This window comes from Ophidiomyces ophidiicola (genome assembly GCF_022830035.1).
Source record: "Ophidiomyces ophidiicola strain CBS 122913 chromosome Unknown scaffold_10, whole genome shotgun sequence".
Classification (NCBI taxonomy): Eukaryota; Fungi; Ascomycota; class Eurotiomycetes; order Onygenales; family Onygenaceae; genus Ophidiomyces; species Ophidiomyces ophidiicola.
Genome location: NW_026054650.1, coordinates 155,944 through 174,762, shown reverse-complemented (window position 1 = coordinate 174,762; position 18,819 = coordinate 155,944). Strand labels below are relative to the sequence as shown.

The 18,819-nt window shown below is 46.6% G+C and overlaps 9 protein-coding genes and 1 non-coding gene across 10 annotated transcripts; 3 read left to right on the top strand and 7 right to left on the bottom strand.

Moving 5' to 3' along the window:
* Positions 1 to 186: 186 nt before the first annotated feature.
* On the bottom strand, positions 187 to 834 carry COQ10 (Coenzyme Q-binding protein coq10, mitochondrial; the record flags this gene model as incomplete). Its single annotated transcript, XM_049252223.1, has 1 exon — positions 187 to 834. The coding sequence occupies one exon, from the start codon at positions 832 to 834 to the stop codon at positions 187 to 189; it is 648 nt and encodes a 215-aa protein (XP_049108727.1).
* Positions 835 to 2,465: 1,631 nt separating this feature from the next.
* Positions 2,466 to 3,491, bottom strand: ALG10 (glucosyltransferase; the record flags this gene model as incomplete). Its single annotated transcript, XM_049252222.1, has 2 exons — positions 2,466 to 2,608; positions 2,675 to 3,491. 2 exons carry the CDS (start codon positions 3,489 to 3,491, stop codon positions 2,466 to 2,468), a joined length of 960 nt encoding a protein of 319 aa, XP_049108726.1.
* Positions 3,492 to 3,689: 198 nt separating this feature from the next.
* On the top strand, positions 3,690 to 3,761 carry LOZ57_003169. The gene has a single exon. It is a non-coding gene; the product is annotated as a tRNA-Trp (tRNA).
* Positions 3,762 to 4,159: 398 nt separating this feature from the next.
* Positions 4,160 to 5,255, top strand: PSF2 (DNA replication protein psf2; the record flags this gene model as incomplete). Its single annotated transcript, XM_049252221.1, has 3 exons — positions 4,160 to 4,345; positions 4,486 to 5,078; positions 5,156 to 5,255. 3 exons carry the CDS (start codon positions 4,160 to 4,162, stop codon positions 5,253 to 5,255), a joined length of 879 nt encoding a protein of 292 aa, XP_049108725.1.
* Positions 5,256 to 5,577: 322 nt separating this feature from the next.
* On the bottom strand, positions 5,578 to 6,249 carry LOZ57_003167 (uncharacterized protein; the record flags this gene model as incomplete). The annotated part of the gene is made up of 2 exons (XM_049252220.1): positions 5,578 to 5,883; positions 5,965 to 6,249. The coding sequence occupies 2 exons, from the start codon at positions 6,247 to 6,249 to the stop codon at positions 5,578 to 5,580; spliced, it is 591 nt and encodes a 196-aa protein (XP_049108724.1).
* A 487-nt stretch (positions 6,250 to 6,736) lies between these two features.
* Positions 6,737 to 10,618, bottom strand: SMC2 (Structural maintenance of chromosomes protein 2; the record flags this gene model as incomplete). Its single annotated transcript, XM_049252219.1, has 6 exons — positions 6,737 to 7,001; positions 7,057 to 7,730; positions 7,782 to 8,156; positions 8,205 to 10,362; positions 10,477 to 10,517; positions 10,592 to 10,618. 6 exons carry the CDS (start codon positions 10,616 to 10,618, stop codon positions 6,737 to 6,739), a joined length of 3,540 nt encoding a protein of 1,179 aa, XP_049108723.1.
* A 531-nt stretch (positions 10,619 to 11,149) lies between these two features.
* Positions 11,150 to 12,948, bottom strand: GDI1 (Rab GDP dissociation inhibitor alpha; the record flags this gene model as incomplete). The annotated part of the gene is made up of 7 exons (XM_049252218.1): positions 11,150 to 11,241; positions 11,301 to 12,161; positions 12,215 to 12,560; positions 12,612 to 12,639; positions 12,703 to 12,762; positions 12,823 to 12,847; positions 12,903 to 12,948. The coding sequence occupies 7 exons, from the start codon at positions 12,946 to 12,948 to the stop codon at positions 11,150 to 11,152; spliced, it is 1,458 nt and encodes a 485-aa protein (XP_049108722.1).
* Positions 12,949 to 13,410: 462 nt separating this feature from the next.
* MRPL4 (54S ribosomal protein L4 mitochondrial) lies at positions 13,411 to 14,405 on the bottom strand (the record flags this gene model as incomplete). Its single annotated transcript, XM_049252217.1, has 3 exons — positions 13,411 to 13,620; positions 13,826 to 13,992; positions 14,048 to 14,405. The coding sequence occupies 3 exons, from the start codon at positions 14,403 to 14,405 to the stop codon at positions 13,411 to 13,413; spliced, it is 735 nt and encodes a 244-aa protein (XP_049108721.1).
* A 1,553-nt stretch (positions 14,406 to 15,958) lies between these two features.
* CDC36 (transcriptional regulator) lies at positions 15,959 to 17,580 on the top strand (the record flags this gene model as incomplete). The annotated part of the gene is made up of 5 exons (XM_049252216.1): positions 15,959 to 16,568; positions 16,622 to 16,674; positions 16,726 to 16,994; positions 17,063 to 17,417; positions 17,488 to 17,580. The coding sequence occupies 5 exons, from the start codon at positions 15,959 to 15,961 to the stop codon at positions 17,578 to 17,580; spliced, it is 1,380 nt and encodes a 459-aa protein (XP_049108720.1).
* Positions 17,581 to 18,003: 423 nt separating this feature from the next.
* LOZ57_003162 (uncharacterized protein) lies at positions 18,004 to 18,544 on the bottom strand (the record flags this gene model as incomplete). Its single annotated transcript, XM_049252215.1, has 2 exons — positions 18,004 to 18,402; positions 18,467 to 18,544. 2 exons carry the CDS (start codon positions 18,542 to 18,544, stop codon positions 18,004 to 18,006), a joined length of 477 nt encoding a protein of 158 aa, XP_049108719.1.
* Between the last annotated feature and the right edge of the window lie 275 nt (positions 18,545 to 18,819).

Genomic DNA, 18,819 nt, shown 5'->3' with positions numbered 1-18,819 from the left:
GGCGTCTGGTTCCCTCTTCGTAGAGGGATAGGGAGTCAATCCCAATGTACCGTATCTATGGGGAAAACTGACTCTATAGAGAAACGTGTCTATGTTCTCGTCATTTTAAGGAATCGTGACTCTACTCAAACAAGAAAACCCCACGTTCCCGAAAGAGGCTCAAACTCCATATACCAAAATGCTGAATCACTTCCGACCCTCGACCTCAATGACCCTCTTTTCAAACGATTCAATCATCAACCCAGCAACTTGGTTCTCCACTGCGCTCATCATGGCAGCATGCATTGCGTTTCTGAAACGGAAGTTCACGGATAGATTCACCTTCGTCATCTCCATTCCCACGGCTCTCCCTTCCAAGGGTTCCAGTTTCCAGATTGTATCTAGATATTCAAACAAGCCGCCATCCTTTCCCTCCTCCCCTTTGCGTTGAAATGCAATTTCCCCGCTCCTTGCTCCCACGGTCCATTTAGATTCGTCGCATTCTACTTTAGAATGGAAGGTTTCACTAAGTGGACCGTACCCAACCGTAAGATAGGCCTGGGTTGGATAGCCAGTTGTACGGTCGCGAGCTGTAACGGTAGACGCGGTGAGGAAAGGAAGAAAGTCTCGGTATGACTCCACAGCAGAGATCATGCGGAAGAGTGGAAGCGGCGGGAAAGAAAGAGTCCGTGAGGCGGAAAGAGAGCGTGGTGGAGGGGCAGAAAACTGGGGGGTAAAGGAGGAGAGTGAAGGGATGTTGAAAGCGCGAGATTGAACGGATATCGACGTCGTGAGCGGTTTTGAGAAATGAGATCGCATGAGAGGGACAAGAGGCTGTGCACGTGAGATAGCCATTGTTGAAACAAATGAATTAAAGCAGTCAGTTTTTATGCAATTTTTAGGATTATGCCGTTTGTTTTTATTTCATGATGGTGGTACTGGGGGGTAGGTCAGTTGTATAGAGCAAGAGAACCGAGACGGGATGCAGGCACTATTTTATAGATGTGACAATGCTGTCCCCCGCGCCCGTATCTTCCGTATCGTCTTATCTTCAACTGCCACAGGGCCCGGGCCGAGCAACCAAGCGGGAATTAAGCGGATTGTGCCCGGCTACAGCGTCCAGGTAAGGTGGTGGCAGCGGCTAAACAACTGAGGCCGTTTTTCGGGCGTCAGGAACCGGGTGCTTAGTCAGCATTCACACACGCCGAGATGTGGAAGTTTTCCTGGGCAGGACTTTTGCACTCCGTACGGAGTACTCGCTTTGGCCTCGAAGTATCACAATTGACTACTAGAAGGAATGGTACTACGTCTTGTCGTGCTTTGTAATACTGTTGCCAGTATCGGGTGACGAACCCGATACGAACATTCTCCTCCTTTCAGTAACCCCTATTTTTGATCCATCTTTTGGTCGTAATGATGAAAGTAGGATATCCACAGCATTTGAATTACTGGGAACCAATAAGTTCCGAAACACAGATCTGGGGGTATTAGTTCACAATCGTGAATCAATGTCCAACAAAAGCGGTCGATATGGTATACAAGGGCTTCATGCCCATATATATCAGTCGGTGATCTATGGCCGACTATCATATACCCAAACAAGTATATTACAATAAGAACTGCTTTAATTCCAGTCTCACCACATAAATCGCTGGACCTGCTCCGGCTCCTGCGACCACTTGAACCCTTTATATAAAAATAGATACCCGGTCGCCGCATTTATGATGAGATACCAGGCCCCTTCAAGCACAAGAGGTAAAAATTGCAATAGTCTCCGGTGTAAAGCTATTGAAGGTGAATATTCGGTCTTTAAAAGGTAAGTTGAAGGTGGCATATGCAATCGCCATATTACCCAGGGCATAATATAGTATCGTGGTTCAACGAGAGGCGCAGTTATTAAGCAGAGTGTTGTGGACGCAAGCCAGACAAGCACGAAACTAACTCGAATCGAACTATCGGTTTTGTTGATTTCAGAATTCATCAACTTTGGAGAATTCTTAATGCTCTTTTTGGACTTTAGCTCCACCTTGGAGTTCTCCAAAGAGGCAACCAGCCTTCGAAATGATGTTCCCCCGAAACACACGTTTGTCGCCCAGCCAAACACAAAGTATATCGGAGTGACTGCATATTTTATAAACGGCTTTCGAAGTAGAAGGCGAAAAACATAAAATACGTAGTGTCGGTTGTCCGCTAGGGTAAAAGGATGGACAATAGTGTTGAAGTGAACTATTAGAAGCATGGAGAGAATACAGCATGCTGCAATGGTCAATCGTGGTAAAAAATGACAGACAGCAACGTGGCCGTTTTTAGAGAGCAACGCATGCCAGAAATCCACCACGCGGGGCGTAGCTATCAAGGGCCAGCTAAAAAAAACAAAGTATGGCCAAATGTAAAGCATCTGTGGGAGGTGTAGGCTAGCTGTATGAAATTCCTTATGACCTGCAGATCAATCAGTACTCGTTGGATATTACTTAAAGAAACAAACTCTAACCAAGAACTACACTTCCATTCCACAGAACGAACAGTCCAAAAGACCCAAGGACCATTAAGTAGGGCAGAAGCTCTGCGAGCACGATACAGATATTTGCAGCCGCCGCGATTCCAATTGACACCCCTGCCTTGAAGTAATCTATGCATTGAATGTTAACTTTCTATGGTATACAACATATTATCAAAGGCCTGGCTTAAACTATACCTTCGAAAGCTGCGTCACTAACAAGTGGATCGTACAGTTTTCGATCCTTCCAGCTAGATTCGATAACAGCGTTGATAGCTGACACCTGAGTTTCGGTGTGCACGGAACGAATCGTTTTGATTACTCGGAGACCGCCAAGAAAGACTGCAACCCAGAATATATTCGTTTGGCGGAATATCAGAGAAGTTATTCCAGACAGGGTAAAGAGAGCAGTCTGGTACGAAAACACAGTCTTCCAAAGAGAATTCTTGGAATAGCTCGGTCGCTTTAAGTCCTGGCGGTAAACTTCCAGTACAATAAGCAATGCGGCTAAGTCTGTATAATATAGACCAGAGAAAAAAAATATCGGCGGGAAAAGGCAGATATTTAGGGCAGTGAGACTGAATGCCCAGTTCGACTCTTCGGGCACCAAATTGCTATTCTCAGAAACAGAAGAGTCCGTTACTGCCCAGATGCTTCTTAATAAATTCCTGAGCAAAATTGGTAAAGAATTGAAAAGTACCAATCCATTGAGAGATCGAAGATATGAAGCAGATAGGATCGTAGGTTTCCGAGAAATCAAGAATCCCACTGCGCCCAACAAGTACGAGAGCAAATACAAGCCGGGGGGAGTAGTAATCTTAGGATCCCATTGGCTCCATTGATGCCTCCAGTAGGTCTGCGACTGTCTGACATGGAAAACTTCATCCAGATACGGGTCAACGACCGTTCTATTCACTTTGTCCAGCCAGCAGAGAATACATGTTGAGATAACAGCGGTCGTAAGAGCTATCGAGGTAGCTGAAGCCGCATAGCTAGAAGATACACGCTGCTTCATCCTCAGAAAGCAGCAGCTCTAAACGAATATTCTAAGAGTTGTGTGATTCGTATAGTTGTCAGGAGCCGTCTCCGAAGCTTCTCGGAACGGGATAATATTGTACCGATATGGCGGAACTGTTTATCCGAGCGGTGGGGCGGTCGCAGTACTAGTGCTCAGAAAGCCACAATTATGGATATTTCGCCATATCCCAACCAAGGACCCATGGCGCAACGGTAGCGCAGCAGACTCCAGATCTGAAGGTTGAGCGTTCAAATCGCTCTGGGTTCAGAAATCCACCACTCATAGCGGTTCGATTTTCCTTTTTTCCTTCGTCTTTTTGAAGACTGATGACACCCCATTATTATCCTGTATTAAATAAAAGAAGAAAGTTGTGCAATATAGCTTTCACTGTTGTCCTCGGTACGGAGTACTCCGCACATCTAGCAAGAATCAAACCTGTAAGCTACAGAGTACGGAGTACTAATTGCCATGTCCTTCACTGTTCATCCCTAAGAAACATAGAGTCAGCGGCTCATTTTCTGAATATTACACGTATTGTACGCGACCTGGAGTGACATGCTGAAAACAGAGATTCGGCTTGCTCCTCCGTCCAGAGTACTCCGCGGTTACGACTTCAACATACTCCGTATTACGTAGTTTAGATAAATTCCGCTGCTTTTATACCGATGACTAATCGCCGACACATCTCACCAACCTCAAGCCCAAGCAGTGACGACGAACATAGAACATGTGGTGGTATGGCGTTCCCTCTACCCCGAGGCCTGACGCCTCCTGAAATCGCGTTTCTTTGTGAAATGGAAATGGTAACTGTCGTACCTAGGCAGCGACTTGAAGGTTTAGAATTGCTTGGTGTGAGTTCGACCCTGCTTGATCAATGTATGCGGCTAGCGCGCGAATATTCCTAGTGATTGATGGTAGTGAAGAGGCAGGAGGCGTAGCGCATCTCACCCAAAGTATTATCTGCCCAAATACTAATATGCTCTCATCTTAGGGTCCAGTCGAGCCGCTGATCCCGCCTCGTCGAAGCTCCCTGCCACTCTGGTTGGCTCTTCTGTTAAAACGGCAGCGTCGTGCTAATATTCTCCCACCACCCTGGCTAAATGCCGAATGGCTCTCTGATTTCCTAGCTGCCGAGACTGACAGTGATACTTTCCTACCACCTGCGCCGCTCGATTGGCCCTCATATACCGGGAAAATATCGCGGCGAGACCAGCGACGAGGCGCGCAATCAGGAGTTAGGCGCACGCAAGATGGTCAACAATATACTCCCTCTGCGCCATTTTTACTTCAAAATGTTGTGGATGACGTAGCTGTACCCCCACGGACCCCATGGCTACCTTATCACTGGCTCGAGCTGGCAACCTTGTTGCTGGATTCGGCGAGCGATGACCTTGTCGAGCCCGATCAAATTCGTCGCATTATAAGGGATATCCGAGAAATACGCATGGCAAAAATGAGGAAGTTTACTGAGCACGTAGATATAACAGCAATCGGCGGCGGAGAAGGCTTGCCATTGACCGGCGTGGGGGCGATGGAGATTGGTGAAGCAAGGCGGTTTTTGTCTGCGGCCGCAGAGACTTTAAGGTATGTGACAACACCCCTTACTTATCTTTTATTTGCTATTTGAAGCTGTCACAGGCTCACTAAATATTTTTATCAAGGCAAATCGGTGCATCGAAAGAAGAGGCTTTGAAAGAGCAAGCCGAGACAGGAGGTGGTATGCAGAACGACTACAGCGAAGACGATGATATGGAGCTATAGTACACTAAGAGTATTCAATTTTCACTCGAACAAGAATGCGACGCCGATGCGCAAGAAAAACGTTGCGAAAAGAGGGCCAATATTGCGGTTGTCTATACTTCGAGGATATAAAGGGCTAGGAGCATACCGATGCTCTGGAGTGGCCATACGGCGCCGGAAGAAACACCCCACGCATATAGGGAAATTGGGGCCGCCACGATCCTAATGCTGTACCGTCACTTTTGGCCGTACAAGCCATAGTCTTCACACACATATATAGCAGATGTTTGTGAAAGAAACGCTGATTGGGCATTTTGAGAGTGGGAAATTCAAAACGAGCTTTCTAAGATTGACCAGAGATGCCATCTTTTTCCAACATCTTTCTCCTCGCCGCGAGAATCATATCGTCCCGGCGCTTTTGGAGAAGCCGTTGTCTCTCACTTTTATTTTGCGACCATGCACTTTCAGGTCTTATAATTGTGCTGGAATCGGTGGCGGCGGCAACTGTAGCCACACCTTCCTTTATTCGCGAACTGAGGTTGTATCGTGTAATGAGATCGTCGGTCGGTTGTTTTGATGATGTTGTTGACGTCGCTGGGATTGCGGGACTTGCTGGTTCAGGTATATTTGGCTGAAAGGAAGGCGGCGGCTATAGTTGAGAAGAACAGAGAGGTGTTAGCCAGCGTAGACCTGAGTTCAATATACAACATATGCATCACAATCTACTTACGGTTTCCAGACCCCTCCCTCCTAGCACCCTCTCAGTCGTAGCAGCCACACTGCCCCCATTCCGCTGCAAATCCCACATGATATCTCTCCGGTTTAGCTGCGGAAACATCTGTGCCAGCTGCTCAACCTGCGCGGGATCCACTCGGGAACGAGAGCCGCTCCGCTGTCCAGAACTTTCCCCATTTCCATCTCCAGGCCGTGAAAAAAACCACCGGATAACGAAAAACGATACGACGGCAAGAGTGAGAAGAGAAGGGATGTTGAGGGAGGGCTCGGCCTCGGCCATGTATGTCAGGTTGATAGGGGTCGTGTGTGGCGGAAGCTATGAGGCGGGCAGTATTGTAGATGAAATGGCAAGGCTAATCGCGGAAGGAGGAGGAGACTAGTAGAAGCTCAAGTTGCGTAATGCTTTAGATTCTTCAAGTAATGCGTAGTCACTGCGATGGTGAAGTGAGAAAAGAGTACATAAAGAGGCGGATGGTGGTGCTATACGGAGTAGTTAATGATGACTGTTGACCGAGAAATCCCGGGCGGCGACAAGTCAAAAGTCCGCCACGAGAGTAAGCAAAGAACGTTGGATCGCCAACCAAGAGTTTTACCACGCAGTATCTAAAAATCGCTAGTAGGGGAGTTTATTTACGATGGTAAGTGATAGTCATTCAATAAACATCGCTTGTATGTATGTGTGTATGTGTATCCAAACATCATGCCTTTAAACCTTAGAAACCACATATTCCTTGCTAACCAAACCAACGCCTACACCCAAATACCATTTACTTCAGGTCTGCAGGCGTTAATGCCTGGACAACGCTCGTGCCCTCGCTAAATCTTGTTCTAAAGATCCGATTTGCATTCTGGAACATTCCGTCCTTCAAACTAACAACAATGAACTGTGAACCTTTGAACCGTGTCTTGATCAGCCGGCCGATATTTTGCGTGTGCGACAAGTCCAAGGCGGCATCGACCTCGTCTAAAATGTACATTGGCGCCGGCTTGAATTGCAAAAGAGCCATGATTAGGGAAAGCGCAATGAGAGAGCTAGAGTGCCATCAGTTATGTTCTACGGTTGGATGTAAAAGAGAAGACAACGTACCGTTGGCCACCACTCAATTCCGTCAAGCTTTGTTTCCATACCTTGCCTAGGCTAACCTTGACTTCCAAACCATCCGTGATCTCTTTGCCCTCAGGCGGGTCCAACTTAGCAAAGCTGCCTGGTAGCAACTCGGCAAAGATTTGACCAAAGTCTCCATTAACTTTAGTCCAAGTCTTTTGTAGGGCCTCTTTCTTATATTCGTCCAAGGTTACAATCGTTTCTTCGATTTTTCGCTTATCCCTAATGACAGTTTTCATCATATTTTTCAGAGATGCTTCTTTCTTTTCCACGCTGTCAATCATATTCATAACCTTCGGGTTGATCTTCTTCTTCATGCCCTGAAAGCGTTCGGTAACATTACGGAGTGATGATTTGCACTCTGCAATGTTTTGACCTTTAAAGTCATAAGGCGTATTTGGCCTTCCAAAATTATCCTTTTCCTCCTCGATCCAGTCGTATTCGCCTTCCATGCTTGAAACTGCCTGAGCAGCATTGTGCTGCTCTTTCTGAAGCTTTTCAAGTTGATGGCCTAGCTTTTGCAACTCCAACCCTTCTTCTGTAATCCTAGCCGTTTTGGAGCGTTTGGCTTCCTCAAGGTCTCGGAGCTCGTCATCAAAGCGGGTCAATTTCGCCTGCTCATCTTCTAATTGCGCTTGAGCGAAATCATGAGCTTCCTGCAAAGAGTCAGCAAAAATGTCTTATTAAAGCAGATCGCATTTACGAACTTTACAGCGCTTCTGTTCTCGCTGTATGCACTCGACTTCTTCCTTTTGGGCGTTTAAAGCAGCTTCTGCGTCTGCCAGCTGCTCCTCCGCCGTTGTTAAGTCACCGCCTGCTTGTTCGGAATCAAGTCTTGATGCCTGAAGTTCTTTTTGCAGTGTTTTAAGAGATATCGAGTTTTTCCCCAGTTTTTTCTTTAAAGTATCTAGGGACGACTGCAGTTCAGCCAGCTTGCTGTCCTTGTTATTATCAAATTCGGACATATCCTTTTCAATCCTCTTAATGTCCTTATTTGCTTCAGAGTGACGAGCTTTCGCATCTTCAATGTCCGTCCTAAGCTGTTTAATATTCGCGCGCATCTCTTCAACGGCGTGTATAATCTACAGACAGTGAGAGACGTATCAAGACGAAAAGATGAGGAGGCTCACCGAAGATGATGAGTTTCCATTGATCTGTTCTTCAGTTAGTTTGATTTCATGCACCTTCAAATCGAATTCCTGCTTTGTCGCCTTTGCAATGTCCATGTTTTTCTTCTCCTTTGCGATGGTGTTCTGGAGGATACGAAGTGTCCGTTCCTTATGATTCAGTTCGGCCATCACTTCATTGAGTTTCTGCAAAACAAGGAGCACGCCACTTGAGTTTGGTGCACTGCCTCCAGACAATGTGCCTGAGGGGTCATATACATCCCCCTGTAAAGTTACACTCTTCATACGTACCAACGGGTCAAAGGTAACCTTTTTCGCGGTATCTGCGTCATGACAGACGAGAGTCGTGCCGAACACATACTGCATCGCAGCCGCTACCTCTTCATCGTATCCGATTAAGGATAAAGCAAGATCAACTTTTCCGGGAGCAAGGTCCTTCGCAGCGCCAATCTTTTCTGCAGAAGCCTTAAACGCAGTAATTTTATTCAATGGAATAATGGTAACTCGTTTTCGGAGTTTTCCATTTTGGAGTAGAGAAGTGCCGGTATCCGACGAGTCCACAACAACGTTGTATAAGCGTCCACCGGCGCAAATTTCAAGCGCAGTACCGGCATCTAACCTGTCTTTATCAAGTGTGAATAACTGAGCAACTAGACCTTTCACCTTTGATCGTTGAAAATTAGGGTATGGATCAGTATATGTAAAATCGACGTTTGCGACCTTCCTCTTCAAAGAATCGGCTTGTCCACGTAGATCACGAATATCCTTCTGAAGGGACATTTCCTCCTGGTACATCTGCTCCTCTTTCCCGGGCTCGAACCCTTGCTTAGTGAGATCTTGTTCTAGTCTTTTGGCTTGTTTTCGTAGCCCTTCAAGGTCCTGAAGCAAACTTGAATTCTGCTCCATTGCTTTCTTTGCGCGTGGCTCCTCTTCCTTTATTCGCTTTTCCAAATGAGAAATTTTCAGCTTGGCCTGCTCCTGTTCAGTCACGGCTGTACTTGCACGGTCTCGTGCATCTTGTAATTGGCCCTGATATCCACCCTCCCCGCCTTCCTTCGATGCTACACCCGTCTGCAGAGTTTGAAGAAGTTCTTCCTTCTGCTCCACGTCTGCAGTTTGTTCGTCAAATTCTAGCTTTGCAGCATCGTATTGGGCCTGTAGCTTATCGTAGACCTGCTTCTTTTCCTTCAGAAGGGCTTGTACCTCTCGCACAGCTGTTTCCGCACTACCGCGTTTCTCCGATTCTTCTGCCATACTGGATTTTTTCAAGTCGAATTGCGTAGATAGTCGCACCAATTCATGTGACTGCTTTTTCACTTCGTCCTCCAGCGCTTGAAATTTTCCTCCTTTGCGAAGTTCCTTATCGCGAGTAGCTTTAACCTTACTTACATCTTCCTCCAGATTCGCGATTTCGCCTTTCAGTCGAACAGTATTGCTCTCCAACTCTTCAACTGTGCGTTTCTTCTTCTCCAGCTCTTCAGCTGCCACTCGTAGCCGTTCACCATTTCGTAAATAGTCGTGTGCGACTACTAATCTTGTCAATCGCTCGAGATCACTTTGCGTTTGTTGAAAATCAAGGAACGCTCGCTTCTCGCCTCTGAGCTTCTCCAATTTGGGCTCAACCTCTTCTTTCAACAAGCCTTCGATTTCGCGAACCTTCATTTCCTTCTTTGCCATCGTTTTCCCCGCTTTCTCCTTTCTATCTTCGAACATTCTTGTACCGGCCGCCTCTTCGATCATGGACAAAATCTCGACAGGTTTCATATTCAAGACTTTTGTAATTCGTCCTTGCATAATCAAAAAGTTCGGGTTATTAATATTCAGCTGCACGCTCTGAAACAGATTCTGCACTGTTTGTTGCTGCGCTCTATGCCCATTAATCAAGTATTTGCTTGTTCCGCCCAGGACAATTTGCCGAGTGACAGATATGCTGGCATACTCCTCGAACCCAATTGGCGACTTCGTTTTGTCACGATTGTCGAAGACTATGGTGACACTCGCTTTGGTAACGCCAGCTTGGCCGCGCTTGTATATAAGATCTTGGAGGTTTTGAGCTCGGACGGTGCTCATATTGGTGATGCCGAGTACGAAACATATCGAATCAAGGATGTTAGATTTTCCACTGCCATTAAGACCCGTGATCGAGTTAAACGATTCGTCCCTACAACATTTTCATCACTTTAGCTAAAAATTTACTTCGGAATACTCAATCAAAAAACGAATACGCGGGGTCGAGGTATAGCGCAATTATCTCGAAAATGTAGGTAAGACATACCATCCCGAAATCACAGTTCGCACCGCATACGATTTAAAGCCCTGATATTCAAAATATACGTCAGCAATTCCTCCTCGCTCATCGGTATCCTGTAGATACAAGACGCCAGGCTCACATCAATGATGACCTCCACAATCCGCATGATTGCGCGCTTTCTACCCCGGTGTCGTTCTCAAAAGCTCCGGAAAATATGCCAAAATCAAACCCTAAGCATGGATAAACTCCGACCTATACAAATGCAAAAGAAAATCTAGTTGTTGCGGAGAGCCTAATAGAAATACGCTCGCGATTCCGGTTGTTGTTGCGGGACAAGCACCACCGTTTGTCGCGTCTATTGACAAACTGCCGATTTGAGTTTAACTAGTCAACTTTGCAGAAAAAATGGATTACATAATTTCCTTGGATCCATCACGCCCACCAGCTTTCAAAAGTTTAATAAGAGTACGACGTACAGAGTACGGAGGATGGACTTGATGGTGTAGTTTTTTGAATATTTCTTTGTATGTAGCTAGAGCAGTAGCGGGCTGACCCCATATCGTGCAATCAGGAAAATTGATTGTATGTTCAATCATATTGAAGCTTGGGAACGAGCAGGATAAAATGCCAATGAAAGCCTTGTAAAGAGTTTAATACCAAACAGGAACCCATCGTCCCTAGATCAGAACTTTTTCACTTATTGTTCGTTGACAAGATCTGCACCCTCGCGAAGCCCATCGACCACTAATGCATGTTTTTCTGCTCTATGATACAGATCACGGATATCGTCTGATCAAACAAATAAGCAATGATGTTCAAGGTAACTAGGAAAGCTCAAGAACACTTACCTGTTGTTGTCTCAAAGTGGCTTGTGGCGTCGTAGCTTTTGGAGATATAGATATTATCATTAACACCATCGTCAACAGGCTCATAGAGCGGGATGGGAGGACCCATAAAGGTCTCCTCGATCCTTCCGAGACGCTGGAATCCTGGCTCCAGCTCTAGGTGGTGATTCGCTTCATTCTCAGCGATCGTCGAGATGATAGCGACGTAGTAGCCCTTTGGACAAACGTTATGGGCCGAAGAAACCATGGCAATGTAGATATCTATTGTAAAATTAATGTCTGTATAAGAGAAATGAAATGCGACAGATTTACCATGTTTTCGCCCAATTTGGGATTGCGGGATGATAAGCTGCAAAGAATCGCTATCGTCCGTCTTTTCGATTGGGTGACTGAGAATACAAATGGCTTTTAATAGATACCCGGTCACTTGGACTTTTCCGGGAAAGTAGGAAGGATCGGCAATTATCTTCTTGGTTTTAGTTGAAAAGCTCATGCCGGGTCCAGGTTCTCCTTTTTCCTTCATAGTGGCTTTTATCCCAGAAACTTTGCCGTTTTCATAAAGGACCTCGTTAACGTCAGTATTAAGCATATATGTACCACCATAAATAGCAGACAAGCGAGCAAAGCCTTGAGGTAGCTCTCCAAGGCCGTAGAGAGGATAGATGTAGGGAGACTTTCCATAGCGTGCCATGGAGTTCACGTATAAGCGGATCCGGTTAATTGTTTCGATTGCCTGTCCTGGCTCCCCGATATATCCATCAGACTGGTAGAGTGCCATCGAGTGGCCAACAAAATCACGGGTGGTGGGTTCAAGACCAAATTTGTCATACACTTCTTTCATTGTGCAGGCGGCCATATTAAGTCCTGTAAATCACTTAGCACCACCTGGGAAGCAGCAGAGAGCTGGGAGCGCGTACCTTGATGGGTGCTTGGGTTCTTCTCGTCGAATTCACCCACCCATTCTAAAAACTTCTTCGCACGACGCTTCTCAAATAGCCCCATTAACGAAGATCGGAGGGCTTCGCTGGCATCCGATGGAACCTTGGCGACCATGGCCTTAGGGCCGCTCCCTTGTTGGACATAGCTGCCGGCGATTTGTCTAAACTCAAGGTATCTGGTCACGTCGGTGGAAACAAGAATGTTCGTCAATTCTCCATTTGACATGAGAAGCTTCGGTACCAAATCGACGTTCCAGTCATTAACACGTCCATATTTCTTCCAGGGTTCGTCTCCGGGTTTCAAGTTTCCGAACTTTTTGAAAAGCTGAGGGGGCGGTCAGAGATCGGGGAGTGGACAGGAGCTAGGGGAACAGACCGTTTCTATGTTGATGGAAGCTGCTTCACTATTCATAAGTATTAGTATCAAAGCTCCAACTAACATGTAGAAGCTAAGGCAGACGACGCACCCTCCATAGTGATCATTGCGATCAATGTGCAAGACCTTCTGCCCCTTAACACTCAGAACACTAGGAAAAACAGTTAGTAAACTCTTGAGAAGTCTAAAACCCTTTCAAAGTAAAATGTACCCTGAAAGCACACATTCAGTCAAGCCTATAGCTCAATATTAGCCACCAGGAGGTTCATGAGGTAAGTGGGGTAAACGAACCAGTGCCGAGCACAACAACGTCATACTCAGGAGCAATATCTTCCATGGTGTTGATGGACAATATGTGAAAAATTGATAGATAGGGTATTTCTGAGAGATAGAAAAGAAGAAGGAAGGAGAGAGAGGATTATCAGGAAAAGGGTGATATGGGGATGGGACTTGGAGACGCCCACCTCAGTAAAGATCACGCATTATGGTTTGGCGCTAGTGATTGGAGGCGGTCTACCCCCCCTAGCCCCGTGCGAATTTCAAACTCTGCGGACCCTGAGCGTTCAATACACCTCATGGTTTGTGTTGTGCAAAATGAATGGAACATACAGCAGGTTGGGGGATGCATGAGGATAGGCCACCAAAATTTTATTGTACAGAACGCAAGGGAAAACGAGCTAATGTATAATACATGGGAAATTTTCCCAACTTAAGACCGATGAGACCGCTCAGGCTGCCCGTCGGGGTTCAATTCCTTGCCAAGCTGATCAGTCTGCGGTTTGATCCTGAAATAGCAATATCAAACAGTTTTCGCTACAGTGCGCTCCGATTGTGAGCTTGAATCTAGATGTTCAGGATTTATTTCGGTGGCGGAACGACTCTCATGATCTTCTTCAAAAAGGACCTCTGAGGAGGGCCTATATCCACCATTATAGAGATCGCGGGCTTCATTCCAAGCATACCATCGTTCACGAAGTACATGTTTTATTGCCTTTTGTGTGGTTCGGACCTGCAACCAGCGAGTTAGTTCAACCGGCTAATAATCATTGACATTTAGGTAGTAGATTGTGGAACAAATAGTGTCAGAAACAAAATCCCAAAAGATCTCATAATTCAAAGGGGTTAAGCGGTCCCAATGATTCATATCGGCGAGTGAAGGTAAGGGACTCATCATTTGAATGCGAAAGTACGTAGGATTTATCAGATATACTTACAGTTTTATCTCGATTCTGTGACTCGTAGTCGCCGTAGCCGGCAGCCAGCCGTTTCCGTTCCAGAGTGGATGTGGCTATTCGATTACGCTCTCGTACTGCAACCCACCACAGACAATGTAAATCATCCCAGGATTTTTGTCTCAACTCTTGAACGGACCAAGGGCGCCCTATTGAAAATCAGCACAAAAGGACCCAAAGCTGAAGATAATCTCTGGTACATACCATGAGCATATTCCTCTTCGGGTGTAGAAAGGCTTTGCTTATTGGGGCCAAAAAAGCCCCATAATCCGTGGTTAGGGTTAAGAGGTCTTTTGTATTGATCTTGGGGAGCGGGTGTGGGAAGAGGGTATTTTGATATAGGGAGTGGGTGTTTTGGTCCAGTCCTGTGAATAGCAGAGACGCCACGTAAGCGGTTCCGATCACGGCCAGCAGCAGAAGAGGAAGTTGAGAACTGTGACCGTTGGGTGTGTGCGGTCAAACTTGGGGAATATAGCGCGGGAGCAAGGAATGCAGGAGGCAATTCGGCCAGCGGCAGGCCTCCCTGCTGGTAAAAGAAGGAAGCAATTGATCTCAACGCCATCATCACCAAAGAGAGGTGGTTATTGTTGTTTGTGATGAGCTTGTTGTGGACTTGTTACAAGAGGAAAAAGAGAAGGCGAAAAACTCGAATTTAGCGTTAATAAAGCAAGCTATAAGTCACGTGTTAATCACGGCTTGGCACGGAATCCGGGGCCGTTTAAGCGCTGCGCGGCAGACGGAGACTCGAGAGGATCGTATCCTCAGAACGGAATGTATGCTCGTGGGGCTAGTTAATTGCTGCCGGTGGGTTGAGAGGAATGCGAGCTCCTCCATATGCCGTTGGAATTCTACGACCGACTTGGGCTTCCTGCGGTTGATGTCATGACCGACACGATCTCAAATCATCTGTGAATAACCCAAGGTTATTCTTTGCTGACGAGGTAGCTACCTATAAACTAATCCAGTTATTATACGGGTGTTCTGTTAGTTGGATACTAAGAAAGTGGCTCGCCCTTGGAATCCGGCCTGATTCTTAGTAGAGAAAGGGCCTACGCTTGCTCTAGTAGCTCTATGCTGTAAGCGTGGTATGTAGCGATCTCCTAAGGTAACTGGAGCAAGGAGATCATCTATAACCCAGGAAGGGACCCAGTCCATGTCTTGTTTATAGGTGTTCAACAAGTGTGGGTGTACTGCGTATTAACCATCTCTCCGCCTCGCCAGTAGTTAAGCGCTTGGCCCGTGCACTGCACGCGCGCCTAGTTAGAGGACCGCGCGATCTCTCTTCCAATTGCTGGTCTATGTAACCGAAGGCCTGTCACTTGTGCCGGCATTCTCCCAAAGGCAGCTTATTTCTCCAGTGAAAAATTATTGCCTTGATTATACAAACTATCACAAATTCCCCTGAAGCTCCAAGCCCTGCCGACATGAATAGGCCAGGTAAGATTCGCCTACCCATGTGCTCTCCCGACTTGCGCCTCGCTTATGTCCCCCACATCGCGATGCAGCCCAATATTTACGTTTGTGATATGTTGTTCCGCCCCTGTCATATTCTCTAGTCTGTGGTGTGGTTGCGCTTTTACCCTCACATTATCGCGACCCCCACCTGTCATTCCAGCAAGCCTTGCCCTCTACAAGTGGGAGAGCCACAGGTTAACTCATGTTTTGAGCAATACATAGGCCCCAGCCAGCAGCCTTTCCGGGGCGTATCAGGGTTTCCCTCTCAACAGCAACAGCAACAGCAAGGCAGACCTTCGAATCCTTCAATACTCACTAGTCGACTACCAGCAAGCAGTAAAATCGGTGAGGCAGCACTAGACAATAGCACCCTTTGCTGGATGTGTTCTTTACTCACAAAATGGTGCATTGGCTGTAGGAGGAGCAGCAACTTGGGGCTTTAACTCGCCGATGGGAGGAAACCCATTACAGAATGTTCAGCAAAGAAACATCAACACCTTGAACACATTTGCACAAAGTGTTGGCGGGTCGCAGCCGGCAACGCCTCTAGATCTTTCGTAAGTTTGTTCTTTTTACCATCTTTATTCACCTCCCTTTTCCGCTGCATTCTCTTCTCTTATTTCTGATTTCCCACACTGTTCCATGTGATTGTCAACAATTATGCCTCGTTCTCGGGATCTATATAGTCTTCAAGAGCCTTCCATGGGTAATTTGACACAGCTGACAATAGATATCAATTCCTGTAGTGAATTTCCCTCCCTGTCAGGCGGTCCTCAAGCCACTCAAACCCCAACCCCCGGCCAAGCAATCTGGAGTACCATCAATCAGCGAGCAGCGCAACCAACACTTCTTCAGAGGCAACCGCAGGCTCCAGCAGCTCAGAGTCTACCAAGAGGCCCGCAACCACAACCTAGCCAGATATCACAGAGTCATACGTCCCGCGACGATTTGTTCCCCTCAGCTTCACAATTCGCATCGCAGCTTGACGACTTTCGAAATGGTGGACAGGGAATAAGCGGGCAGCTTTCGAGTAGTAATCAACCACAGACAGGAAATATTGAGGAATTTCCACCTCTTGGAAAGCAATCTGATTTGGATCAAGACCGCAGAGAATCGTTAATACAAGGAGGACAGCTAGGAGGCTACGGTAACTCAATGGCCTATGCCAGCCAAGGTCTTCCAGGGCAAGTTAGGGCCTCCGTATCCAATGGCCTGCATCCGCGACGAGAAGCTACAGACGCAACTTCCCCTGGTACAACCACAGGCCTTCGTATGTGTATTGTTAAGTTCCACTGAAGAAACTTGTTAACACTCTTTTTAAAGCATCACGGTCTCCCATCGGGCTTGCACAAAATGGAATAAGTCACGGACAAGATGTATGTGTATATTCTCTCTCCAGTCATCTATTGTTATTAACTTTTGAACAGGATGCTGCTGCGATTCCTGGCTCGATTCCTACCGAAAGCACATCGGAGCACCAACAGCAATCAGCTACTTTTTCAGAAGAAGCTCAGTTGCATGAAAGCGCCATTACAAGCCAAAGTGCTGAGCAAACGCCTCTTACTCAGATGAGCGAACGGGACAAATACGGCCTTGCGGGTCTTCTCAGGATGATACACAGCGAAAGCCCGGATGTAGCCAGTTTAGCAATCGGTCAAGATTTGATGAGCCTTGGATTAGATTTGAATCAACCAGAGTAAGATTCCGGATCTACGGCGTCTTTGGAGCCAAGTGTTTAGCTTCATATGCTTATTGAAATGTTAGGCCTCTTCATCGAACTTTCGCCTCCCCTTTTGTTCCATCGGGTTCCGCAGTGCCTCTCCAACCAGATTTTATTCTACCTCCATGCTATAGTGTTGCTAATGTCCAGCCTCTTGAAACGCGTATTCAAAGTTTTACCGACGAGACTCTATTCTACATATTCTATAGCATGCCTCGCGACATTATGCAAGAACTTGTCGCTGAAGAGCTAATGGGTCGAAAATGGAGATACCACAAGCTCGAGCGTGCATGGCTTACTCGTGACGATTCATATGCTAATCCAGTTGAAGTGGAAAGAGGAATCAGTGAGCGAGGAGTGTATTTATGGTGGGACACGACGACATGGAAGAAGGTTCGGGTGAGTACATATTTGGTGCCGCTTTAGAGATTTAATTTAAGAGTACTAGAAACTAACAGCATATATTCAGCGAGAATTTATTCTACGATACTCAGATTTGGATAACCGCCTTGATCCAGGGCGGAACTTCATGCGTGGAATGGCTTTCCCCCAGAATACTTAATGCGTACCTCAAGCTGCCGCATACTATGATATTTGACGATTGGTCCTGCTTACCTAGCTTCCGTAATTGTTACAGTTGTACAATGCTACCGAAGATAATAGTAAGCGCACTAGCCAATGATAACAATCTTCTCTATACGACTTCTTCATGCTTAGGCCCCTTCAATAGTTTTTGGGGTATGAAATTCCGGCTCGTAGCCAGATATTACTAACACATACTCTTTACGGAGTACTTATACCACATTGAGCTTCCTACCATTTTTGCTGAAAGGCAAATGTAATAAGTCTTCATTGACCATATTAGATCCCAAAATCTAACCGGGTCTATTTCGCACGAGGTTCGGTCAAAGTCTAGCACCGATATATCTTCAATAAATGTACATATGCTCCTGTGTTTTCAACAGGAAGCATCAACATCAAACATTCATAACTTGGGGTCCGTATTCGCCTTATCATGCAATCCAATGACACAAAGTTCCCCATTATCCACACGGCGAATCTCCGCCGTAAACATTGCCAGTCTCCTTCCCAAACTACCAACTTCACAGAAAATCTCCATCTCTACACCCTCCGGCACACCACGCAAGTACTTGACGTCCAAAGCTCGGCTGACTCCGCCGTATGAAAATATCCCCGGTCGTTGCAGAGCGAGCGGGAGCATAGATGAAAGAACGTCAATGAGCGTTGCTGCGCAACCGCCGTGAAGGTTCCCCAGCTGGTTGCACATTGACGGGGCTACGATTGCGCGGAAAGACGCCCTCGCCGGAGGTCCCAAGGAGGCCGAGTGGAAATGCACATGTTGGCGGACTCGGGTGTCCCAGGTCTGGATACAGTGTATATATAGATTAGCTGGCATGAAACTTCTCGAGTGTACAGAGCTTGGATACCTCAGTGTCGGCGTTGAAACCGCCGCTCTCGAAGATCGTTTTCACGCGGTTTGCGAAGACCTCCTGTGTCAAGTCCATTTTATTTCGAAAGAATCCAAAATACTCAGAACACACCTACACTGTAAACTTAAGGCAGGGCTCCTATCTAATTTTTCCAAATGAATCTCTCGAGATGTTATCGAGACAAATGCCTATTTATGCCACCTTTGCTTGTGTCATCACTAGTGTACCTAGTTACTCCAGGTCATTATGTCGATTGCCCAAGCAGAGCGGAGACCATTGCGGCGCACCTCGGCCCAAGCACTCGCCGAGCGATGTCACAGGATCGCGCGCGTGCGTCCATGACCGAAGCG